General features: G+C 50.4%; 2 protein-coding genes across 4 annotated transcripts in view; both read left to right on the top strand.

Moving 5' to 3' along the window:
* mybpha (myosin binding protein Ha) overlaps positions 1–16310 on the top strand; it is a 32210-nt gene extending 15900 nt beyond the window's left edge. The window contains exons 6-11 of one of the 2 annotated variants that reach the window (XM_052034754.1): positions 2053–2192; positions 4315–4474; positions 8906–9042; positions 11560–11746; positions 13373–13427; positions 16074–16310. In XM_052034754.1, coding sequence (XP_051890714.1) covers positions 2053–2192; positions 4315–4474; positions 8906–9042; positions 11560–11746; positions 13373–13392 — 644 coding nt within the window. In that variant the 3' untranslated portion in view covers positions 13393–13427; positions 16074–16310. The remainder of the gene's footprint in view (positions 1–2052; positions 2193–4314; positions 4475–8905; positions 9043–11559; positions 11747–13372; positions 13428–16073) is intronic. The other variant, XM_052034753.1, reaches the window with a different exon arrangement.
* Positions 16311–20226: 3916 nt separating this feature from the next.
* LOC127580929 (choline/ethanolaminephosphotransferase 1-like) overlaps positions 20227–27184 on the top strand; it is a 35110-nt gene continuing 28152 nt past the window's right edge. For both annotated transcript variants that reach the window (XM_052034903.1, XM_052034904.1), the window contains exon 1: positions 20227–20733. In XM_052034903.1, the coding sequence (XP_051890863.1) occupies positions 20356–20733 (378 nt within the window). In that variant the 5' untranslated portion in view covers positions 20227–20355. The remainder of the gene's footprint in view (positions 20734–27184) is intronic.

Below are 27184 nucleotides of genomic sequence, written 5' to 3'. Positions count from 1 at the left end.
GTTCAATAGTCTTATCACAGTGGGGTAGAAGCTGTCCTTGAGCCTGGTGGTACATGCTCTCAGGCTCAGAAGATACAGATCTTCTGCCTGATGGGAGAGGAGAGAAGAGAGAATGACCCAGGTGGGTGGGGTCTTTGATTATGCTGGCTGCTTCACCAAGGCAGCGAGAGGTAAGTTTCTGGATTCTTGGACGTACTCAATGATTCGACCCCAACAGGGTTAGAGAAATCCAAAGATCCATGATAAGATAAGATATCTTTATTAGTCACACATATATCAAATCACACAGTGAAATGCATCTTTTGTGTAGCGTGTTCTGGGGGCAGCCCACAAATGTCGCCACGCTTCCAGCACCAACATAGCATGCCCACAACTTCCTAACCCGTACGTCTCCGGAATGTGGGAGGAAACTGGAGCACCCGGAGGAAACCCACGCAGTCACACGGGGAGAACGTACAAACTCCTTACAGACAGCAGCCGGAATTGAACCCGGGTCACTGGCACTGTAATAGCATCACGCTAACCGCTACACTACCTGCCCCATAGTCGTCTGGGAGAAGGAATTTCTCCTCGCTTCCATCAGGAATGGACAACCCTTCATTCTGGAATTATGCCCCCTTGTTCTAGGTTTGCCCCCTGAGGGGATTTATCCTCTCAGTACTCACATCCCCCAGGAATCTTCAATCACCTTATTTCACCAAACTCCAAAGTACAGAGGTTCAACCTGCACAGCTTTCCCTCCCAAAACATCCCCTTCATCCCAGGGATTAACCTCCGTGAACTGCTCCCACCACATAGATCCTTCCTTAAACAGGGAGACCAAAGCTGTACGCGGCCCTGCGGGTCTGGTGTCAACAATGCCTTGTGTGGACGCATCAGGACTTCCCTACATTTCCTGGAGTCACAGAGTCATACAGCACGGAAACAGGCCCATTCTGTCCATGCTTGACCACCAGCCACCCAATTACATTAATCCTGCACTAATCCCATTCTACCCTCCCAACATTCCCATCAACTTCCCCCTCACCTACCTACTCAGGGCAATTTGCGGTGGCCAATTAACTTACTGACCTGCGCATCTTTGGGACATGGCAGGAGACCAGTCACCTGGAGGATACCCACATGGTCACCAGGGAGAGCTTGTAAATTCCACTCAACGTTGGAGGTCGGGATTGAAGCCAGGTCGCTGGAGCTGTGAGGCAGCTGCTCTACCAGCTGCACCACGGTGCCAGCCCTGCTGTTTCATTTGCCTTCCTAATTACTTGCTGTAACTGCTTGCTGACCTTCTGTATTACATATCCAGGTCCCTCTAGACTCCAGTCTCCAGTATCTCTCCACGTAAATAATGTTCTGCTCACCTGTTCTTTCTGCCAAGGATAACATCACATTTCCCCACACTTTGCCCAATTGTCTAAGCTATCCAATACCCCTATGACCTCCTGAAACTTCATTCAAGTTCAACTGATTGTGCAGAGGAGATTTACCAGGATGCTGCCTGGATTGGAGAGCATGTCTTATGAGGATAGGTTGAGCGAACTAGGGCTTTTCTCTTTGGAGAGAAGGAGGATGAGAGGTGATTTGATAGAGGTGTACAAGATGATAAGAGGCATAGATCGAGTGGACAGTCAGAGACTTTTTCCCAGGGCGACAATGGCTAACACGAAGGGGCATAATTTTAAGGTGATTGGAGGAAGGTATAAAGGGGACATCAGGGGTAAGTTTTTTACACAGAGAGTGGTGGGTGCGTGGAACACACTGCCAGCAGAGGTTACGGGGACAGATACATTATGGACATTTAAGAGATTCTTAGATAGACGCATGAATGATAGAGAAATGGAGGGCTATGTGGGAGGGAAGGGTTAGATAGATCTTAGAGCTTGATAAAATGTCAGCACAACATTGTGGGCCGAAGGGCCTGTACTGTGCTGTTGTGTTTTATGTTCTGTGTAACCGACTCTGCCCCTTCATCCAAGTCACGGATGCAGATTGCGTGTGACTGTGGCTCCCCCCTGTTGTAACTCAGCTGACGGGGCCGGTGTGTTTGACCCACAGAGAAGCCTGGACCTCCACAGAACTTGAAGCTGGCGAGCGTGTGGGGATCTAACGTGACTCTGGAGTGGCAGCCCCCCAGGGATGACGGGAATGCCGAAATCAGTGGCTACACCATTCAGAAATCAGACAAGAAGACGGGGGTGAGTGGTGAGGGGGGGTCGGGGGGGGGGGTGGGGGGGGCGCAGGGTGTGTGACCGAGCAACCGCTGTGCTCATTAGTCATGATGGGGTAGTGCAATTGCCCAGTGTTCACTCGTTCTCAGAAGAGCCGGCAGTTTGACTTAACCCTTTGGTTGATCTAATCGGTCCCAGAAGTCAACAATCACCCCCTCACCTCAGTGTCCTGAGTCTGGGACTTGGGCCGGTGGTTGAGACACACGGTGAGGTGGATCTGCACCGATGGACTGCCCTGCTTTCGGACGACATGTTACACAAAGTGGGACTGACAACCCTTTCCGTCCTTCTCCCGGTGGAAACAGTAAGACCCAATCCACAACTCCCGGGACAGGAGCAGTGTTGATGTGTCGGTCCAGAGGCCTGCAGGAGAATCTGCTGCCCCTCCGGCCCAGTCCCGGACACTCTGTTGCTCGATCTCCTGACTGCGCCCTCCGGTCCGCATTGCCCTGGGGACCTGGGGCTTCCTCACACTGACCAGAAAGGCCTAGACCATCAGCTGGGTTCCCTATCACGTCAAGAATGGGTGCGTCAGTGAGAGAAGAGACTGGAACCCAAGTTAGGTCTTGCATTCAGGACAGCAGAAAGAGGTAGGTCTTATGAGGATAGGTGGAGCAAGCTCGGGCTTTTCTCCTTGGAGAGCAGAAGGATGAGAGGTGACTTGAAAGAGGTGCAGAAGATGATAAGAGACAGATCGAGTGGACAGTCAGAGACTTTTTCCCAGGGCAACAATGGCTAACACGAGGGGGCATAATTTTAAGGTGATTGGAGGAAGGTATAAGGGAGATGTCAGGGGTAGGTTTTTTACACAGAGAGTGGTGGGTGTGTGGAACACACTGCCGACAGAGGTTGTGGGGGCAGATACATTAGGGACATTTAAGAGACTCTTACGTGGACACGTGAATGATAGAGAAATGGAAGGCTATGTGGGAGGGAAGGGTTGGATAGATATTACAGCAGGATAAAATGTCGGCACAACATTGTGGGCCGAAGGGCCTGTACTGTGCTGTAGTGTTCTATGAGACGGCAGGGTCCTGTTGCCTTGGCAACCTCCAATATAAGATTTGAATGTGGTACATTGTAAGTGCGTGACTATGTTCACACAAGTGCACCCTGTCCTTCCATGTGGTTCTGAGACTTAGACTACCTGCAGTGGTCAGTCTGAGGGGGGGGGAGCAGCAATTAGTGACACTGCCTCACTGCTCCAGAGACCCAGGTTCCAACCCCACCTCCGGCGCTGTCTGTGTGGAGTTTGCATGTTCTCCCTGCGACCGCACAGGTTTCCCCCCTGAGTTCTCTGGTCTCCTCCCACATCCCCAAAACCTGCAGGTTGATGGGTTAATTGGCCGCTAGTGTGAGTGGTAGAACCTGGGGCGGTTGCTGGGAATGTCAGGGAGGATAAAATGGAATGAGATAAGACAAGATTTCTTCATCAGTCACACGTACATCGAAACACACAGTGAAATGCATCTTTTTGCGTAGTGTTCTGGGGACAGCCCACAAGTGTCACCACGTTTCCAGTGCCATCATAGCATGCCCACAACTTCCTAACCCGTACGTCTTTGGAATGTGGAAGGAAACCAGAGCACCCGGAGGAAACCCACGCAGACACAGAGAGAATGTACAAACTCCTTAGAGACAGTGGCCTTTATTGACACAGCACGACATCACGACATAGCCCGTTTCCCCCCCCCCCCCCCCGAAACCTATCCAGCACGGAGATCCTGGAGCCCACGCTAGGGTCGTACTTGTGCCACTGTGACCCCTTCTCCCCCCTACCCAGGAGGAAACTGGAGCACCCAGTGGAAACCCGTGCAGTCACGGGCAGAAGGTGCAAACCCCACACACATAGACAGCACCGGAGGTCGGGATCAAACACGGGTCTCTGGGGCTGTGAGGCAGCGTCTCTAACCGCTGCACCACCGCGTCACGATCAGTGTCAGGTCGGTGTAAATGGGTGGTTGATGGTCGGTGCGGACCCGATGGGCTGAAGGGCCTGTTTCTGTGCTGTGTGACTCTGATATTGCTGCAAACATAAACGCTGTGGTAACGAAGTCTCAGATGACCATCTCTCCTCCTCTTGTGCCAGGAGTGGTTCACTGTGATGGAGAAGTCCCGTGCCACCACCTACACCATCTCCAACCTGGTGATGGGGAATCACTACAACTTCCGCGTCTTCTCCGAGAACCTGTGCGGACTCAGCGAGACAGCAGCGCTGTGCAAGGACACCGTCTATGTCCCTAAAATGGGTAAGGGCCAGACTTGCCGAAGCGGCTGCTGATCAAGTTCTGGCTGCACTTCAGACCGACGCTGTTGATCTACGGTCACCCGGTGCGGCGAAGGGGTGGGTTGCGCAGGGGGATCTCCTGGTGGGTCTTATGCTGGGCCTGGCCAAGCTGGCCACCCATGGGTTGCGGCGGCAGGTGGCCGAGGGTTCCGGCCAGTCTGCCTGCCTGCCCGTCTTCTTTGCTTAAGTGCGCGCGCGGGTGTCCTTGGAGAGGGAGCACGCGGTCTCTGCGGGCACCCTGGTTGAGTTCCGTGCTCAGTGGGCCCCTCAGGGAATCGCGTGTCTCGTGGACAGTGAGAATGCGCTTCTTCTCTGAAGTGGTGCGTTTAGCAGGTGTTGTGTTGCGTGTGTGTTTCGCGGGTGTTTAGTTAGTGTTATTTTGCTGTAGTTACGTAGCTGCTTAGTTTGTTTCTTCTCTTCTGTGTTAGTTGTAGTGTATTGACACTGGTTGTCCTTCTTTGTAGTGCTTTTAGTTAATAAACGTTTATATATAAAGAAAAGGGCCAGATTTGCCACGTGGACCTCTGGCCGAAGATGGGGAATGGGAAAAAGGTGGGGGGGGGGGGGAGGAGGGGGAACGCCGTCCCAAAGCCGCCACTTCCAGTTATCCACCTCGCCCCCCCCCCGGGGCCGAGTGGGCACCTTGCTCTCTGGGGTCAGGCCCGTCACCAAGGAGACAGCGTGCCACCATGTTAGGTTTCTACTCGTGGAGGCTGGAAGTCCTGGTGAGCGAAATGAGGCAGATGATTGGTTGGATGTTCGCCTGGGGTCTTCCCTGGGCCAATGTGACGCCCTCAGTCCCTCAGCAACGTCCTCCACCCGCACACACAAACTTCTGTTCCAATCCGATTGACCCACCTCCCCTCTTACCACCGATGCCCATGGAGCGTTTCGACACTCCCTACTTGTCCTCGCCGCCAGTCTTTCCTCACCTTCACTGCCTAAACACCAGCCCCCAAACCTGCCGTCGACCTTCTCACCACCCTCCCCATTGTGTCTCCTCTTCTCCTCCCACCTCCCCTCTTCCTGCCACCAGTCACATCCATGGGTTGGTTCCCCTCCCTGTTGAACCCTCACCCTGCTGCACTCAGTTCTATCCTCCCTCCATCTTTCCGTCCGGATGAGGGGTCTCGACCCCAAACGTCGACTGTCCGTTTCCCTCCACAGGTGCTGCCCGACCCGCTTGTTCCCCCGGCATCTTGTCTGTTGTCCCGCACAGCGATGTTTGAGCCCTCCTGCACCCCCTTCACCTCCATTCTCGGGTGTCCACGATAAGATCGCACTGACCACCAAGCACCCACGGTGGCACCCGATGAACATTGTCTAGCACCCACCTCGATCTTGGCCTCGGCTGACCCCTCCCACAGGCTCCTGCAATCCGCTTTGCCCCCTCCTCCCACGAGCGGAAACATCTCAACATCCACCCCGTCGTGTTCCCTTCAGATCTTTTATGTTTCAAATAAGATCACCCCTCGTTCTTCCAGAGTTCAAAGTAAACAGAGTCTTGCTCGCCATGATATGACAATCCTCTCATCCCAGGAATTAGCCCCATGAATTTCTTCTGCACTGTCTCCAATGCCAATATAACCTGCCTCAAATAAAGGGAACAAAACTGTACGCAGTACTCAGGGTGCATCCTCACCAATACCTGGTACAATTGCAACAATACTTACCTGTCTCTAACCTCCAAACTCCTTGCAATGAAGGCCAACATGCTACTTGCCTTCCTAACTACTTGCTAACTGATGAAGTTTCGAGCACTACAAGCCCTCAATTCCTCTGTAGCCAATGCATTTGCAGTCTCTCTCCAGTTAGATAATATTCTGCCTTTCGATTTCTCCTACCAAAGTGCAGGACTTCACATCTTTCTGTCCGAAATTTATTTTCCATAGATCTGATCATAAGATTACCATATCTGATCAGGACGTCTTCGGTCACTGACAGACTAACCTGGAGTAGCATCCAAAGCCTTGAGAGAAACATTCCAAGTTTGTCCAACCTCTCCTTATAGCCGATACTCTCTAATCCAGGCAACACCCTGGTGAACCTCTTCTGCACCCTCCCCAAAGCCTCCACATCCTTCCTGCAGTGCGGCGACCAGAACTGCACACAATATCCAAATGTGGCTGAACCAAGTTTTATACAGCTGCAGAATGACTTCCCGACTTTTACCCTTGATGCCCTGACCGATGAAGGCAAGCATGCTGTGTGCCTTCTTTACTACTCTATAATGATGCAGCTCCATAAAGCTCTGGTTAGACCACACTTACTGTGTCCAGTTCTGGTCACCTCGTTATAGGAAGGATGTGGGAGTGTTGGAAAGGATGCAGAGGAGACTTACCAGGATGCTGCCTGGTTTAGAGAGTATGCATTATGAGGAAAGACTAAGGGAGCTAGGGCTTTTCTCTTTGGAGAGAAGGAGGATGAGAGGAGACATGATAGAGGTGTACAAAATATTAAGAGGAATAGATAGAGTAGACAGCCAGCGCCTCTTTCCCAGGGCACCAATGCTCAATACAAGAGGGCATGGCTTTAGGGTAATGGGTGGGAAGTTCAAAGGAGATATCAGAGGAAGGTTTTTTACCCAGAGAGTGGTTGGGGCATGGAATGCGCTGCCTGGGGCGGTGGTGGAGGCAGGTACATTGGTCAAATTCAAGAGATTGCTAGATAAGCATATGGAGGAATTTAAACTAGAGGGATATGTGGGGGGAAGGGGTTAGATAGTCTTAGGCAAGGTTTAAAGGTCGGCACAACATTGTGGGCCGAAAGGCCTGTATTGTGCTGTACTGTTCTATGTTCTATCCACTTGTGTTGCCACGTTCAGGGAGCTATGGACTTGCACCCCAAGGTCCCTCTGTAGATCAGTGGGCAGAGAGGGTTGTCATATCATGGAGAGCTAGACTCTGTTTACTTTGGGGTCTAGAAGAATGAGGGGCAATCCTATTCAAACATAAGGGCCCTGCCATTTACTATACAATTTCCTCTTGCATTTAACCTCTCAAACTGCAACACCTCACACTTGTCTGTTTTAAGCTCCATCTGCCATTTCTCTATCCAAATTTCCAACTGATCTACATCCTGCTGTATCTGTTGACAACTCCTTCACTGTCCACAACTTGTTACAGGGACGTAGGTCCACATGTTGACCATGGGCCGTAGTCAGACACAACCCTGCTCTGGCCCATACGTGAGCCTCCTAGAGGTGGTTCTCCACTGATTATTAAAGTACTAGTCTCTCCATTCCTTCTCCTAGCCCCAGGGTTGGGGCCGTCTGGGAGCGGTAACCTCAGGCAACATCTGGGGAAGGAACCTGTCCACCTCCTGGTCTGCACAGCTCAACAATACATAACAGCTAATTAATATCCTTTTCCCTGGTCCCACCAGGGTGACACAGTGGTTCAGTGCCTCACAACTCCAGTGACACGGGTTCAATCCTGACCTCCGCCGCTGCCTCTGTGGAGATTGCACGCCCTCCCTAAACTCCCGTCGCCCTCAAACGGGGGTCACCTAGATGTCTCCCCGTCGGGCACAGCCGTAGTTTCGTCCGGGTGATCCGGTCTCCTCCCACGTCTCAAAGGCGTGCGGGTTGGCGGATAAGTTGGCTGCTGTAAATTGCCCCCCCCCAGTGTGCAGGTGACAGGTGGAATCTGGGGGGAGCTGATGAGAAAATGGTACGGATTAAAATGGGATCTGTGTAGGATTAAGTGTTGACACAGGAGACTGCAGATGCTGAAATCTGGAGCAAGAAACAAAGAACTGGAGGAAACCCACCCCTTCCTTTTCTCCTTACCTTTCTTTCCCTCTTCCCCCTTTGCCCTCCCTTATTCCTGTGGCTCCCTTCCCCTGCCTTGATGACCTGCCCATCTCCTCCCCTCCCCTCCCCCATCCTTTATTCCCTGGTCCACTGCCCTCTCCGACCAGATTCCTCCTCCTTCAGCCCTTTGCCTCTTCTACCTGTCACCTCTCAGCTTGTTACATCTTCTCCCCCTCCCCCACCCACCTCCCTTCCCCCCTCTCACCTGGACTCACCTCTCCCCTGGACTCACCTCTTCCCCTGCCTGCGTGTGCTCCTCCCCCTCCTCCCCTCCACCTTCTTATTCCGGCTTCTCCCCTCTTCCTTTCCTGTCCTGATGCAGGGTCTCGGCCCGAAATGTCGACTATTTATTTCCCTCCATGGATGCTGCCTGACCTGCTGAGTTCCTCCAGCACTGTTGTGTATTACTGGAGGAACCCAGTGGGTCAGGCAGCATCTGGGGAGGGAAATGGACTGTCGACGTATCGGGTCGTGACCCTTCACCTGGACTCAGTGTGAATGGGCGCTCAATGGTTGGCAGGAACTTGATGGGCCAAAGGGCCTGTATGACTGTATAACAGCTGTCCATCTCTGTCTCAGGTAGGGCATACAATCCCCCTGTGTATAAAGAGAAGGACTTCACCGAACCCCCTAAATTTACGCAGCCACCAGTGGACAAGACCGCAACAGTGGGATATACCACCAAGCTCTTCTGTAGTGTGAGGGGTAATCCCAGGGTAAGTTACGTACAACAGTCCCCAGGTGGAACACCCTTACCCAGGGAGCTACACTCGAGGTCTCACGTCACGAGAGTTGTAATCGTACAGTTGGATGTACCACATCCTATAACCTCACAGTCAGACACTCACACCCCGAGTATAACCGTCTCACATTACACAAGGCAAGGAGGAATCTTGCTTTCATTGCACAGACTGATCTCCCTCAGTTACTGCTCCATGTTGAACTCCACTTGGAAGAAGCAGGGGCACAAAGCTGCCTCAAGGTCAGACTTCAGTACCTATCATCAAGAGCCGTTCTGTCGTACAGCGCAGACTGAGTTATGAAGTGTTTTACCTGAGAACAAAGGAATCCAAGCCAAGAGATAATTGAGTGTGTAAGTTCTGAGAGGCTGAGAGAGGGCTAGCACAGAGGATCAATTTAGCAGAGAGATCAGTAACTAGATTTATGTTCTTTGATAAAAGAATTACAATTAAAAAAATTAATTCACTGAGTGATGAGGTTTGGAATTCACTGTCTAGTGGCTGGTGGGAGCGATCAGATTATAACCAGTTGCAATGTGATGCATTTAAACCAGTCATAATACTTATCCTTGCAAAGCTGTAACCTGCAAGGCTGTGGACCAAGATCTGGGAACCAGGGTTAATAAGAAAATAGGAACAGGAGGAGGCCACTCGGCCCCTCCAGCCTGCCCCACCCTTCAATAAGGTCATGGCTGATCTGCCCCAAGCCTCATTTCTGTACCAGTTCCCCACGGTCCTCGATTCTCTGCTCTCTCAAAAATGTGTCTACTGCTGCTTTCAGTGATCCAGCCTCCAAAACCCTCCAGAGCAGAGAATTCCAGAGCGTAGCAGTTAGCTTGACGCTATTACAGCGCCGGCGACCAGGGTTCGATTCCCGCCACTGTCTGTCAGGAGTTTGTACGTTCTCCCCGTGACTGCGTGGGTTTCCTCCGGGTACTCCAGTTTCCTCCCACATTCCAAAGATGTACGGGTTAGGAAGTTGTGGGCATGCTATGTTGGCGCCAGAAGTGTGGTGACACTTGCGGGCTGCCCCCAGAACACTCTACACAAAAGATGCATTTCACTGTGTGTTTCGATGTACATGTGACTAATAAAGAAATCTTAATCTTAAATCTCAAAATTCCTGCGCACCTCAATTTTAAATGACCACTTCCTAATCTTTTAACTACATCCCCTCTTTCAAGATTCTCCCACAAGCGGGAACATCTCAACATCTCACCCGTAAAGTCCCCTCAGGATCTCTTTTGTTTCAATAAGATCACCCCTCATTCTTCCAGACTCCAAGGATTACAGAGCCAATTTCTTTAGCAGCTCGAGACAGGACAACCCTCTCATCCCAGGAATTATCCCAGTGGATCTGTTTTGGACTGCCATCAGTATATCCTTTGTTAAATAAGAGGGCCAAGCAGAATACGCCATGTGCGGCCTTACCAGTACCCTGTACAATTGCAACGATGCTTCCCTATTTCTAAACTCCATTGAATTTAAGGTCCATTTTGGGAAAGTATGGACCCAATGGGCTTAATCGCCACTTGAAAGCCATGAATTTCTGAGATACACAGTGTCAGGAAGGGTTGGGAGCACGTGATGAGGCACACGGGCACAGCTGGTAGACTACAAAAGACCACTGCACATTGTAACCGGTTATATATTGCACTGTAACGAATGATAAAACATTGCAACACAACTGCACATCATAACTGCTGTAATACATTGCACAACAGTTGATTACAATACATCACACTACGGCCAGTTATTGTAATGTGCATTAAAGATCAATGTTATACAACTGCACCTGATAACTGTTATAATGCATTGCTCTACAGCTTGTAATTCATTGCCCCATAACTGCAAGCTAACTTGCATACAATATATTGCATCACAACTTGTTCTCCTGCCTCACAAGATGACTGCCTGTTACAAATAGTTAAAATACTTCCCATTACAACTGGTTCTAATACCTTGTGCAGCGGCAGGTTATCACTGCATATTACAGCTGATCACAATACCATTGTACTACGGAAGTATATAATCTATTGCTCTATAACTGGCTGTTAGAGTTGGTTATGATTCATTACATATGAGCTCCATATTATGGGTGAGTTGAAACACCGCACTACAATTAGTTACAGTCTAATTGCATCTCAACTCTGTATTACAACGCACTTCACCATAGCTGCAGATTATAATGGGTTATAATATTTTGCACAATAACTAGTTCTAATAAATACACTGTGTTGCAGTTTGTTATAAGCTGAATTATTGCAATGGATTATAATACATTGCATGGCAGCTGGTTATAGCATCAGAGCTGCTCATTCCACTTGGTGATAGCATACCATGTTATTACTGGTTGCAAGATGTTTCAACAGAACTGCATATTAGGTCTAATTATAATACATTGCACCACAACTGGTTATAGTACATTACACTTTGCTACATAACACATTTGGTTATGTTATAAAGCGTCACTTAATTTTTGGTACCTTGCAGCCCAAAATCATTTGGTTGAAGAACAAGGCATTGATTGATGAGAATCCCAAGTTCAGGATCCTGACCAACGAGGGCATCTGCACCCTGGAAATCCGCAAGCCAGGCACTTTCGATGGAGGTGTCTACACCTGCAAAGCAGTGAATGCGTTGGGGGAGGCAGCTGTGGACTGCAAGCTTGATGTGAAGGGTGAGTGAGAAAGGCCTGGAGTTTCACACAGCCCCAGGGTTCCTCAAAGCAGTTCCAAGCCAATGAAGTGTTACTGAGCTGTGGTAATACTGGGGGACCCTTCAAGCACACATAGATGGTTGCCCAGAAGTTGGATAGCGTCTTCCAATGCCATGTGATGGAAAGTTGATGTCCTTCGAGGTAAATTTTGAAAACTTTGTATTCCTTGAGAACCATGCAGTTTGGGAATTTAATCCAGCACGTCTGGTTGAGATGCACTCCAGTACACGTTGTAGCAATTGACACATAGAACACGCATAAAGAAATTATGGGGAGACATAGACAGGGTAGACAGTAGTAACCCCTTCCCCATGGCATAGACTGAAGGGGAAAGAGTGAGAGCTTCAGTGGGGACGTAAGGAAGAACTTCTCCACGCAGGGGGTGGTTGACACTGCCCGAGAGGTGGAGGAGGCAGAGGCTCTCACAACATTTGATAAATATCCAGACGTGCACTTGAATGGTCAAGGCATCGAAATGCTGATAGATTAGTGTAGATGGGTGCTGGATGGTCAGTATGCATGGGATGGGCTGAAGGGCCTGTTTCTGTCCTGCATGGCCCAGTTAGAGCAGTGCCGGGAAACTGGGTCACATATTTCCATTGAAGACAATTATTAGCTATTACTGAGGATAATTGCCAGCAGTGTGATTTAAAGGGACACACACACGCACGTGCGCACGCACACATATACACACAAGCACACACACAGACGTGTGCACACATACACACACATATACACATGCACACACACACATGCACGCACACACACACATGCACAAATACACCCACATATACACATACACATGTGTGGGCACACGCACACGCACATTAGACGCTGACCTTTGCAGTCTGCCAGAGCAGACGTGAGCTCCCACTGACCACAGGGGCAGGGACTCAGATCCATCACCAGTTCTCCACGCAGAATGGTGCACCTGCAGCGTGCTGGTACCACAACCCAGTTATCACTGGACGGACACAGTCCTCTGCTATTGGGCGACACGGTGGCACAGCTGGTAGAGCCGCTGCCTCACAGCACAGGAGACCCGGGTTCAATCCCGACCTTGGACGCTGCACGTTCTCCCTGTTACTGCATGACCATGGAATATGCCCTTAAATCCATCCGTCTCCTGCGAAAATCTGATAATCTGGCAGTCTGAGAACGAGCAAATTTTCTGAACTATAGGATGTTATCATATTATTTCATATTTTTCACATGTTACACAGTATATAATAAATTTTCCAGTGAATCCGCTGAGTTTAAATGGAGCAGGAAATATACAATCACTCCGGACCCCGGATCCAGCTGCAAACCTGCCCACCTTGCTGATCCATGGTATTCTGGACCCCAATCCCAGCTCTGGCCACACCCTCGGCCCACAGCCTGGACCCGGGGTTCTGGCCACACACACGGCTACACACTGGACCCTCGGCTCCCACTCCCACTGATGAGGGAGCCAGATGCCAATCCATCGGGATTTCCCAACAATCGGATGGTGGATTATCAGAGTTTGTCCTCTCTTTCTCCCTCCTCTACCTGTCTACCTGTCTCTCTGTCTCCTCTAACTGTGGCACACTTTTCTCCCTCCAGCTGTTTCTGTGGCGCAGTGAGCAGTGGACCCGTTGGAAGCAGCTTCCTCAGGCAGGTGAGGCTCCCACAGGGTGCGGGCAATGAACCGTCCCCCAGTTGTAATTTGGTTTAAAACACACACACACACACACACACACACACACACACACACACACACACCCAGACATGCACGCACACGCACACACACACACACCCACCCCCAGAGACGCACGCACACACGCACACACACCCACCCCCAGACACGCGCACACAAGCACACACACAGATACCTTAAAAATGAGGAAGGAGGAGGCGCTGTCAATTTGCTGGAATTTAACACTGGAAGAAATGTCAATGGCCCAGAATTTCCGGGAGGGGCCGTACACCTGGCTGGTGACTCCACACGGGCCTTGAGTGGATTGTTAGAGACTGATCCACACACCACCATGTCCTGGCTCCCGTGTCATCAGGAGGACAGGTCACCAGGCAGCCAGAGCACTCTGCCGTCCCCTTTCCAATACAGAGGCCGGGCCCTGTGTGCTGGCTGTCCGAACGTCCCACGCTGCACTGTCCCAGGCCAGCAGGCAGCAGACAGAACTGAATCACTGCCATCCTGACAGGAGGCCGTAGGTTCCTTCTTCCCAAGCTTCACGGCAGCTGTGGCCTCTTGTCACTGGGAGCTTGTGAGGATGGAATTGGCCAAGATCCCCACACTGTGTCGGATTGTGGGCCAGGATGGAGAAAGGCCCCTCCTTCCCCAGGTCTGAGCAGAAACCTAATAAGTGGCCATCCCTTCCACTGAAGATCCAGTTTGTGAGGCTATTGGCCTTCCTTCGAACTCAGCCGGTCAGGCAGCATTTATGGAGGGAAATGGACAGTCAACGTTTCAGGTCGAAACCCTTCATCTGGATTCCATCCTTCGCCTGGACTCTGCCTGACCCAGTATCCTATGTGCTGCTCCAGGTTCCAGCATCTGCAGCCTCCGGTGTCTCAGACCTTCCTCTGAAGCGAATTCTGTTCAGTCACCTGACTCCTCTTCCCTAAAACTAGTGTGTGGCCTTTACCTTCTGCTTGCTGGTAGCTGGTGCTTTTGCACTGTGAGTGTTCATACTTTGCACTAACCTCGACAAAGCACCAGTCTCAGGCTCCTCTGTTGGCGAAGGAAAAGGATGGAGTTTGTCAATAACTGCATTGGCTTTTGTGTGCGCGCGCGTGTGTGTGTGCACGTGTGTGCTCATATGCCTGTGCACACGTGTGCATGTGGGTGTGTGCATGCATGTGCGTGTGCATGCACATGTGTATGAGTGTGCACATGTGTGTGCACATTTGCACACATGTGAGTGTGCACGTGTGTGTGCGCACGTGTGTATGAGTGTGCACATGCGGGTGTGCATGTGTGTGCACATGTATGTGTGCATACAAGATGCCTCAATAGCTGAAGACCCTTGAGATGTGTCTGAAATGTAAGCTGTGCCTATAAAAGGATGCAGTATTCTGTGTGAACTTCAGTGTTAATGCTGAATGAACTGTGTTGAACTTGTGATCTGCTGTGTCTACTGAAAAACATGTTTGTAAGATGGGATCTTAACTTGACCAAGCATGACAAATCATTTCACTTGGTCTGGCACTGGAGACATTGTCCTGCGGCATCGCTCCTGGCTGTGAGGCCCCCAGCCATCTCTGTCCGTATCCATCACAGCTCCCTCCCCATCACCCCGACCACATGTCCCCAGCCACAAACCACTTTGTTGACTTCCTCAGTGGCCCCCTTCCCCTGTGGATGCAGGACCACCCCTCCCCGGGACCCCCGCTGGGACCTCCAGTCCCACATTCGGAGCTCTGTGAGCCCTCACACTCGGTCCCCGAGCTACCCTGGTAAGCGCACACACGTGGCCCACGCCTTCCACACGTGGAGGCTCTGTACAGCAGTCCAGGAAACTGACACTCGATCAGTGCATGAGTGTTAAAACCACAGGTCTCCACCTCAGCGGCTCTTGCACTAAGCTGCAGTGGAGGCTTGTCTTATCAATGCAGCATCCACTCCACCCAACCTGTCCCCAGAATGACCCCATTTCTCTTTTAAACTGATGGGACCTTGTGTCTACCATACAACATCACAGCATCAGTAAATGCCCATAATCAGTTGAACATGCAAGTATACAGCAACAAACAATCTTTTGCTGTTGCTGTATACTTGCATGGTTGGTTGGATGCTGGTTGGTTGGAGAGAGTGACTCTGACCTCACGATCTATCTTGTTGTGACCTTGCACCTTATTGCACTGCACTTTCTCTGTAGCTGTGACACTTTACTCTACTGTTATTGTTCTTACCTGTACTACATCAATGTACTAACTCAATGTAACTGCACTGTGTAATGAATTGACCTGTACGATCGGTATGCAAGACAAGTTTTTCACTGTACCTCGGTACAAGTGACAATAATAAACCAATACTAACCAATACCTTTCCTCCCTCCATCCTAAGACCTCATCTCAATCTCCAAGCTGGGTCAGTGCCAATGGATGACGGTGCCACGTATCCTCACAGCATTGTGCGTCTCACCACTGTCGACACTGTATCTTGTGGATCTGCAATGGGAGTCGTTCCGTTTAAGAGGGGGCGATGAATATGCAACCTGGGCACGTTTTAGTTGGATCGTTGTACAATTGCATCTCAGTGTGTTTGGATGTGATTTTATGTTTTTTTGTTTGTTGTTCACAGATGCGTTCTTTGTCAGCTTTGTAACATCGAAGGATGCGCTCCAGCTATTGCGTGTGAAGTCGGCCGATATTTAGAAGCACAGAGAAGGTTGTGTGTCTGTGAGCCGCGCTGCTGGTCGAATCTCTCTTCATGCGTCCGTTCCCTGACATTTTAAACAGTGTGTGACATTAGTACAGAGTCGTGACATTGAGACTTGGCAATGAACAAATGTACAAATAAAAAAAAACTATAAAAAGGTCCAGGCATGTGTTTATTAAAAAAAAGTGCACACAACACATTCAGCTGGACCGTGCACTTGGTCAGGCAACTTGCAATTCCTGGCAATAACATGTCCACTGTAAGAAACACTCCAAGATCCACAGGGGCAATTTTGACACTGAGCCACATGAAGAATCATTTGGAGAAAAAGTTGATAAAATGATAGACTTTCAAGAGCATCTTAAAAGAGAAATAAAAGTTGCGGAGAAACCTCCAAAGGGAACTCCAAAGCCTTGGTGGTGAGAGGTGACGTGTGACTGGAGCACAGTGCTAGACTCACTGCCTCAGGGTGCCAGAGACCTGGGTTCGATCCTGACCTCCGGTGCTGTCTGTGTGGCATTTGCACATTCTCCCTGTGACCGTGTGGGTTTCCCCCGGGTGCTTCGAGTTTCCTTCCATGTCCCAAAGACACGCAGGTTGGTAGGTCAACTGGCCGTTCTAAATTGCCTCTGGTGCGTAGGTGAGGGGTAAAGTTTAGGGGCGTTGATGAGAATGTGTGCAGGATTAGTATAAAGTGAGAGGCTGATGGTCAGCATAGTCTTGTCAGGCCGAAGGGCCTGTTTCCATGCTAAATCACAAGAACATAAAATAGGAGCAAGGGGAGGCCACTTGGCCCCTCAAGCCTGCCCTGCTATTCAATACGATGATGGCTGATCCGTGCTGACCTCAACTTCTCTTCTGTGCCAGTTCCCTATGACCCCCAACTCTTGGATTGATTTATTATTGGTTGGGTTAGGGTTAGAGTTAGGTTTCCTCAAATATTCTTTTAAATATCTACCTCCACCTTAAATATATCCCATCATCCGGCCTTCACCACCCTTGGGGGCAGAGCAATCCAGAGACCCACCACCCTCCAAGAGAAGGAATTTCTACTCACCTCAGTGTAAAATGACCATTCCCGTTGTTCATGATGCCACCTGTGGTGAAAATACCTCAACATCTACCCTGTTAATCCCATTAGGATTTTATACACTTGAATAAGGTCACAGCTCATTCTTCCAAACTCCGAGGAATACAGAGGTATCCCTCTATGACGCCATGACAACGGTTACAACAGGAGGAGGTGTGAATGGTCCCGCGCAAAAAGAGCCGACACTGTGACTGATCCCGCCAGCCCAGCTCTCAAACACTGCAGGAGGGCACATCCCACCCAGCCACACTCCAACTCTCCAGAATAAAAGCAGAAAATGCTGGAAACACTCGGCAGGTCAGGCAGCATCTGTTGAGAGAGAAGCAGAGTTAATGAGCCTCCGATGAGTGAGTAGCTTTAAGAGTGCTGCCGGTGTGACTGGGCAACGAAAAACTATAAGGTTCAGCCATGTGGTTATTTAATTTAAAAAAACTGCATACATCACACATTCAGTTGGACTGGCTTCCTTCCTGAGGACCATGGCCACACTGCTTGCTGATCTTGCCGAACTCTCGACTAACTTTGGCAACCTCTCCTTTCAGAGAATCCACGTCATGCAGTGTCACACTGGCACCCGCAGAAGATCAGGTGACTGGTCCTCATTTGTTGTGACCATGTCGAGTACACAATCGTTACCAGGACTCGTCACTTCCTACCCCACCTCCACCCCCAGTCCCATCTGCCCATCACCCACACACCTACCTGGGTTTTGTCTCCCTTGGTTCACTTTTCCCATCCCCTCCCCCAACTGGTCCCATCTGCCCATCATCCACCTATAACCTACCGGCCTCCTGTCTCGCCCCTCCCTCACTTCTATGTACTGCCTACACAAGCAAAGGAATGAAGAAGCCGTGAAATGCAGAGCTGTAGCAAGTGGCCAAACACTCCTTTCAGGTGAGACAGAGATTCACCTGCGCCTCCCTTAACATCACCTACTGCATTCGGTGCTCCAAGTGTGGCCTCCTCCACATTGGTGAGACCATACACAGACTAGGTGACCGTTTCGCAGAACACCCGCGCTCTGTCCGTGACTGTGACCTGCATCTCCCCGTTGCCGGCCACTTCAACTCCCCCTCCCACACTATCACTGATATGTCAGTCCCCGGCCTCCTCCGCTGCCAGAATTCCAAGCGCAAACTGGAGGAACAGCACCTCATTTTCCATCTTGGAACCTTGCAGCCTAATGGCATGAACATTGAATTCTCCCAATTTAGGTAATCCCCCCACCTTTCCCACAACCACCGCCCCCCCCCCACCACGCTTCTTCTCTTCTTCCCTTTCCTAGCCTCTTTTTTTTTCCCCTCTCTCTCTCTCTCACCTTTGACCCACCCCCTGGTGGATCTGCTCTCCCCTCCTCCCCTGCCCATCACTATCTCTTACCTGCATCTACCTATCACCACCCTGTGCCCACCCCACCTCCCCTCTTTTGTCCACCTATCACTGCTCTGCTTTTCCCTCCTATATATCGGGCTTCCCCTTTTCCTATCTTCAGTCCTGAAGAAGGGTCCCGACCCCAAACGTTGACCGCCTGCTTTTCCCCACGGGTGCTGCCTGGCCTGCTGAGTTCCTCCAGCATCATGGTGTTTTTCATGTAGGAAGTGGCCAATGGTTCAGGCTGGGCTGGTGGAGAGAAAAAAGTGCGCTCATATCAGAGGGTATCCGAGATCGGGCCAGGGTTCCAGGGAATGAGGCATCAGGAACCGCGGATGACTGACAGAAATGGTCAGTTCTGATGCAGAGAAAATGAGTGACTGGAAGTTGTAAAATTTGATATTGAGTCCAGAGGCTGCAACCTGCTCAGTCGGAAGATGAGGTGCTGTTCCTTAAGCGTGTGTTGAACCTTGTTGTAACGGTGCAGGAGAGCACAGACAGGAGGGCATGCCCTCATGACACAGCTCTTATGTTCCTTTGTTCATGTGGTCTCTAACTTCCTGCATTAACCTATCAACCAGATGATTTAATCTACAGCTTATCCCCATAGCAACATTAGCCTCAACCTATCAGAGATATCCCCTTGGTCTGATTCCCCCTCCCTCATTGTCTGCAACTTAAAAACTAACTTGTTTTCTCTCTTTCCCAGTTCTGACAAAGGCTCTTCAATCCGAAATGATTCTCTTTTGACAGGTGCTGCCTGACCTGCTGAGTGTTTCCAGTGTCTTGTATTTAATTCCCTGATCAAATGCCTGTTGCCACATTCACTGAAACCCCAGCTCAGTGCCTGATGTCCCATTCCCTGAAACCCCAGCACAGTGCCTGATGTCCCATTCCCTGAAACCCCAGCTCAGTGCCTGATGTCCCATTCCCTGAAACCCCAGCCCACTCCCTGATGCCCCATTCCCCAAGAATCTGGTGCAGACGCTGATGCTCCTTCCGATACCCTGCCCATTCTTTGATATCCCATTCCCTGATCCCCTGCTCCCTTCCCTAATGTTCCATTCCCTGACATCCTGCCACATTCGCTAATGCTCCATTCCTTGATATCTGCCCTATTCCCCCATGTCCCATTCCTAGATCCCTGCTCTATTCCCTAATGTCATATTCTCTGATCGCCTGCCCTATTCCCTGATATCCCATTCCCTGATCCCCCACCCCATTTCCTGATCCCCTTCACCATTCCTTGATGATCCCCGTCCCATTCCCTAATGCCCCATTCCCAGATCCCTACCCATTTCCCTAATGCCCCAATCCCAGATCCCACCCCATTTCCTAATGTCCCATTCCCAGATCCCCATCCCATTCCCTAATGCCCTATTCCCAGATCCCTGTCCCATTCCCTAATATCCTTTTCCCAGATCCCATGCCCCATCGGTAGTCCCATTCCCAGATCCCTCCCCATTCCCTAGTTCCATTTCCCAGATCCCTGCCCCATTCCCAGATCCCCGTCCCATACCCTAATGTCCCATTCCCAGATCCCACCCCATTCCCAGATGATCCCTGCCACGTGGTCTGGCCGGATGTATCACGTCACGTCCGGCGGGCCCAGCCTCGACCCGCGGCGAGTGTTTCCGGGGCGCAGGGCTGTGTCCAGGGAGACGGCGAGCGGCGGGGCCGGGGGTCGGGTCGGGTCCCCGGGCGGTGAGCGGGTCCGTCCGTCAGTGACCGAGCGGCGGCCCCATGAACGCGCAGCGACGGCCGCTGCGGCGGAGCGAAGGCGGCGGGGAGCCGAGCCCGGGGCCGGGCCGGGCGCCGGCTGGTGTCTCCCGGCCGGGCGGCGGGGGCCGGAGCTCGGAGGCCGGCCTGGGCCTGGGGCCGGGGCTCGGCGCCCTGCTGCAGCGGCCTCTGTCCCGGCAGCAGCTGAAGCGGCTGGAGGAGCACCGGTACCGGAGCGCCGGCGCCTCGCTGCTGGAGCCGCTGATGCAGGTGTGGTGGGAGTGGCTGGTCGGCCGCCTGCCGCTCTGGATGGCGCCCAACGCCATCACCATCACCGGCCTGGCCCTCAACGTCTGCACCACGCTCGTCCTCATGCTGTACTGCCCGACGGCCACCGAGCAGGTAAATCACCGGAGCGGCGGCCGTCCACATCCCCACGGCACCGCCTGCACGCCGAGCCCCGGACAGCCGGGGTTCCCGGGGTGGGGTGGGAGGGCCCGGGGGGAGGGTGGACGGGGTCCAATGCACCGCCCCACCTGGCCGGGGGCGGGCTGGACGGGGTTGGGTTGGGGGGGGACGGGGTTGGGTTGGGGGGGGGCGGGGCGCCGCCCCACCTGGACGGGGTCGGGTTGGGGGGGGGCGGGGCGCCGCCCCACCTGGACGGGGTCGGGGTGGGGGGGGGGCGGGGCGCCGCCCCACCTGGACGGGGTCGGGTTGGGGGGGGGGCGGGGCGCCGCCCCACCTGGACGGGGTCGGGTTGGGGGGGGGGCGGGGCGCCGCCCCACCTGGACGGGGTCGGGTTGGGGGGGGGGCGGGGCGCCGCCCCACCTGGACGGGGTCGGGTTGGGGGGGGGGCGGGGCGCCGCCCCACCTGGACGGGGTCGGGTTGGGGGGGGGGCGGGGCGCCGCCCCACCTGGACGGGGTCGGGTTGGGGGGGGGGCGGGGCGCCGCCCCACCTGGACGGGGTCGGGTTGGGGGGGGGGCGGGGCGCCGCCCCACCTGGACGGGGTCGGGTTGGGGGGGGGGCGGGGCGCCGCCCCACCTGGACGGGGTCGGGTTGGGGGGGGGGCGGGGCGCCGCCCCACCTGGACGGGGTCGGGGTGGGGGGGGGGCGCCGCCCCACCTGGACGGGGTCGGGGTGGGGGGGTGGCGGGGGGTCGGGGCGGGGGGGGGCGGGGCGCCGCCCCACCTGGGCGGGGGGGGGAGCGGGGCACCGCCCCACCTTGGCGTGGGCAATGGAGAATGCACATAGTTTAATGCAATGTCCCACCTCCATAGTGGTTAATGGAGAGTGTGCAGGGTCTCAAGTGTTGTCCCACCCCCAGTGGTTACTGGACTATGCACAGGATGTCATGCACTGCCTTACCTCCACGTGGTTAATGGAGAATATGCATGATTAAATGCTCTGCCTGACATCCACAGGATGTACTAGCTCCACTGCACTGCTTGCTCTCAAGAGTAGGTAACATGTGCCCCAATACTTGGCCCGATCTTTACAGAACTTCTGACTGTAGAATGTAGAGTGTTTAACACACCACCTGATTGTAATGTGGGTGATTTATGGGTACTTGAAGAATATATGGGATCGATTATACTCCATAGACCCACTATGAAATGTACATGTTCTAACATTATGCCTCTGGACCCCAGAATATATGACTTAAAAAATACATTGGATCCAATATCCACCTTGACCTCATTAGTTTAAATGACTGTTGAAGTTGTATCTGTTCCATGGCCTGGCCTCAACATAGCAGTTGTCTGTCAAAAGCGTAAGATCAAACGTACTCCCTCGCCTCTAGAATGGGTGACTTTAGGATATATGGGATCAGTTACACTGTCACATCTCCATAGAGAAGGTGACTGTGGGATATATAGGATCTAATCCACTGCTTGGTCCTCACAGTGAGGGGCCATGGGGAAAAGAGGGTCAAATATTCTGTCTGGCCTGTGTAGGAGAGGTACTCATGTCCTGTATGGGATCCAATATGTGACCTGACATTCTTGGTGCAGGTGGTCTTAGGATTTATTGGATTTAATACATTTTTCTCCAGTGTGTGTGACTGTACAACACAGGATCCACTGCTGAGGATCTAAATCACTTTTCATGGAGCAAGTGACAATTTGATGTACAGGATTTATTACAATGTCTGACCTCCACCTTGTGGGTAATTATACAGTGTGCAGGATCTAACAAGCAACGTGAGCAGATGACAGAGTATACAAGATCTAGTCCAATGCCTGACCGCCACAGTGAGTGATTGTAGAATGTGAAGGGTCTAGCCCACTTGACTGCTAGGGAGGGTGATCACAGGAAATATGATCTCATAATTGACCTTCAATGGTCAGGTGACTGACTATACAATTTTACACTGCTTGAGCTACCTGTATGCTTAATTGTAGAGTAGGATCTAATACACCACCTGCCACCCACAAGAGTAGGTGTCTATTCAATATATGTATTGTACTACAGTCCCTGACCTCCACAGAATTCAGTACACTTCGTGACTTCAAATAGAGTGCATAACTGTAGTAGACATGGGGTGATTAACATTGCCTGATGGCTACTGAGTGAGTAAATTTATGGAATACCAATGTCAGATCACCATTGAGCTGGTTCATGTAGTCCAACTGTAAGCCGTAGTGTGCAATGTGCCTCCCACTGATCGGAAACCCATGAATAGCAGGATCCCATTTAAGCTCCACTCATCTATTTTGCTGTTCTGGAGGATTGCAGCATATTTCTATGCAAGACTGATCCATTTTTTTTAAACTTTTTTTTTCAACACCTTGCCTTGTAAAAATCTATTATTTAAATTTAGTCATTTAGCTTCTAGTGCTTCTGTGGGAGAGAATCCCATAGTTCATACTTTACATGAAATGCTTCCTAACTGCTACCCTAAAATGAACTGTTTTTGATGATAAAGTTATACCCAGGTGCCTGAGATTCCTTCACCAGCAGATAGGTTCTCCATCTCTTGCAGTGGTTCTCAGACTTGATGTATGGGCAACCTCTTGTGCACATCGCAGAATGTGACCCTTTGATATTGGTTTATTATTGTCACTCGTACCGAGGTATAGTGGAAAAACTTGTACATAGTGCGGTTACATTGAGTTAGTACAGAGTGCATTGAGGTAGTACAGTAAAAACAATAACAGTACAGATTAAAGTGTCACAGCTACAGAGAAAGTGCAGTGCAATAAGGTGCAAGGTCACAACAAGGTAGATCGTGACGTCATAGTCCATCTCATTGTATAAGGGAACCGCTCAATAGTCTTATCACAGTGGGGTAGAAGCTGTCCTTAATCCTGGGGGTACGTGCCCTCAGGCTCCTGTATCTTCTATCTGATGGAAGAGGAGAGAAGAGAGAATGACCCGGGTGGGTGGGGTCTTGGATTATTCTGGCTGCTTCACCAAGACAACGGGAGGTAAAGACAGAGTCCAAGGAGGGGAGGCTGGTGTCCGTGATGCGCTGGGCTGTGTCCACAACTCTCTGCAGTTTCTTGCGGTCCTGGGCAGAGCAGTTGCTGTACCAAGCCATGATACATCCAGATAGGATGCTTTCTATGGTGCATCAGTAAAAGTTGGTGAGAGTCAAAGGGGACAAACCAAATTTCTTTAACCTCCTGAGGAAGTAGAGGCACTGGTGAGCTTTCTTGGCTGTGGCATCTATGTGATTTGACCAGGATAGGCTGTTGGTGATGTTCACTCCCAGGAACTTGAAGCTCTCAACCCTCTTGACCTCAGCACCATTGATGTAGACAGGTGCATGTACACCGCCCGCTTTCCTGAAGTCAATGACCAGCTCTTTTGTTTACGTTCAACTTCTTGAGAAGTATGAGATGTGTTTAATAGGAAATGATGAAGATTCTTGGCAATCCAGTGGATATTCACTTGTAACCTGACACCAGAATTGGTTTGACTAGTGTTGAAATTTGCTTTTGCATTGAGGTCATTGATCATGTCAATGAACCATTCCTATGTATGAATATCCTCAGGAGGTAGCTGCTCAGCTATTGTGCTGAAAGGGTTTTTCATGATGTTCTAAGAAGTGTGTGAGGGCTCTTACTGTAGATTTTAATGCACTGAAAGTTGACATCCTCTCTCTGAATGAGGAATGTGTTGAAAATGCACTGTATCCAGAACTTAATCTGGAAGGCTGATTTTATTCGTCAGTCTATTAATGTCCATCACTTTCCCTAAAGCAAATCTTTGTGCAGATTGAGGGTATCAAAGCTATTAACCAGCTATAGCTATGCTGAGCAGAGAAGCCTTTTCTTGTCACTAAATGTTTTGTTCAGATCATTTTTTTTACAGCAAAGGATCCACCATCCAGTCAAAAAAGCACTTAAAACCAATCTGCTAGAAAAGTGCTGGAGTTCAGCACGGAAAAGTAGGGCTTTGTATTCACTGAAGGAGATGAGGGTTTAATGAAGTTAACTGTATGACAATATCCATCACACCATTAAGGCACTGTGGCAGTGTTTTAGCTGATGGATTCCACAAATTCTGACAGTAACCTGAGGCAACGTGTACTTTACCTTTGGATGTAAGCCTGAATGGTTGAAGTACTCTTAGTATATGTACTCCAAAGATTTCTTCATTCAGTGCCATTGCCTTTTGGAAAGTACTGACCTTATTGAAAATGTCCAGTGCTCTAGGGGTGATTTATTCACAGAATAAGGCTTTTTATTTACATCAGTTGAACACTTTCCATTGTGTAGAGTTGGTAACATCAGTAACTTCAAGTTGTAGGCCGAACACACCAAAACACAGAATGCCTAATTTCATCTACAACTTGTTCTTTGATATCTTCTGACTTTCTGCACATCCTTTGTTTCAGAGTTTCATTCAGGAGAGAAAGCATTGAGTTCTGGCAGTATCCCCACCCAGCACAAGTGACTTTGCATGCTGGCAGAACAAGTTCTTTGTTTATTTCACGTGGTTCCTTGGCACAGGCAGTTTGTAGCGACACTACCCAAGAGACTCAGGCAATGATGTTTGTAGTTGGGATCATTGATGTTGGTTGAGCCTAGCTTTCTTTGTTGCTGCTTTGTTTGAAAAGTCCTCATTTTGATTTTTATACTTGTGCTAGCTAGTTTGTACATGTTGGTGCATTTTGCATGGTTTCATCAATGAAGCAGACAGAACTTGGCAATGATTGATAAATAGTCATTTTTCAATAGCAGAGGTAATCCCAAGGCAGATAAGGGATGGTCAAACAGTGTTTAATCTTGCATCGAACCACATTTGGTATTAGGTTTGAGATGCTTTCATTTTTTTTTAGCAACAGCATCCATTTTGATGCTTTAACTGGTCTGTGGTTTAATGTGGCTTTTGATTTGCTGAGCCCTTCAGTTCCACCTTTTAGCTGCAAGCCAGACATGTGTGTTTTACTTATTTATCTATTAAATATTTACTGAGCTTCAAACACTGTCCTTCCCTTTTGATGTTGCCGAATACACCCTACCTTTCAGTTCGGTCACAAGCCTTCCTGTTTTTTGATGTTAACTGTTAGAACCTATTGGGTTAATCCATGCTGACCTGCCTTGGTTTGCCATCATCTCTTAGCGCCAAAAGCATGGAGGGGATGAGGTGTAATTTGTATGGTCCTGAAACCTTTGGGTGGCAGCGCCTGCAGCCCCACTGAGAAACATGATGACATCAAATCTCTTAATCAGATAACATCTGCCACTTCAGGGAATCACTGGCTGTTTGGCTGGACTCTTTGTTCCCCCACTGCCATCACCTCCAAGTTGAGCACTCTGCCACTGGGAACTGCAGGCTCCTGCATGCACTGGCATCCCCCATGCAGTAACTTTGATTCCTTGCAGTTCTTTAAAATATTAAAAACTTCAGTCAAACCATTTTAGCCTTCTGCATTCCGGGGGTACAAGTGTTTCCCATGCAACCTTTCCTCATGCTCGAACTTGTAAGGGTGTTGTAATATTCCAGTGAGCCATTGGACACCTTTTAAAAGATGCCTATTCTGTGCTGTACTATACTATGCTCTATATTAGAGGGATATGGGCATCCTGTGTAGGTAGGAGGGATTAGCTATGTCAGCACAACATTGTGGCCTGAAGGGCCTGTTCTGTACTGTTTTATGTAGCATATTCTTTCAGAAGAACTCCAGGTGTGTTTAGCCAGAGCTTTGTACTACTGCTGTAACTTTTCTCCTTGTTTCATTTTATTTTTTGACTGCTGTATTTTAGTTATTTGTGTATATGGACCCTGAAACTCTCTGGATTTCTGTTTCTTGTTCCTCATTATTTTCTTTTTATTAAAAAAAATTCTACCTCCTTACTGTAGGATAAATTTCACTAAACTGAATATTTCAGTAACTAATTAAAAAAAACAATCTGGAAATACTCAGCTGGTCAGACAGCATCTGTGGGGAGATAAAAGGTCATCAGCCTGAAACATTAACTCAGTTTCTCTCTTTGTACATGCAGCCGGGTGTATTTTTTTTCCTTCATTCATAGGATCCTTGTATTGTGGGCCAGCATTTGATGTCCTATCCTAATTGCCCTTGAGAAGGTGATGAGCTGCTTTCTTGAACTGCTACAGCCTTGTAGTGAAGGTATTCCCCCAGTGCTGTTTGGTAGGGAGTGCCAGGATTTAGCCACAACATTGATGAAAGACTGATGGTGCATTTCCAAATCGCGATGGTTTGAGATTTTGGGCACTCGGTGGTGGTGTTTCCTAGTGCCTGGTTCTTGTCGTCCTATTAGGAGGTAGAGAGCATGAATTTAGGAGGTGCTGTTAGGGAAGCTTTGGCCGGTTGCTGGAGTGTGTTCTCGATATGGCACACAGTGCACCAGTGCTGAGTGTGGTGTTGGATGGAACCC

Source organism: Pristis pectinata, chromosome 20, assembly GCF_009764475.1.
Source record: "Pristis pectinata isolate sPriPec2 chromosome 20, sPriPec2.1.pri, whole genome shotgun sequence".
Classification (NCBI taxonomy): domain Eukaryota; kingdom Metazoa; phylum Chordata; class Chondrichthyes; order Rhinopristiformes; family Pristidae; genus Pristis; species Pristis pectinata.
This window is presented reverse-complemented; position numbering and strand designations above follow the sequence as displayed.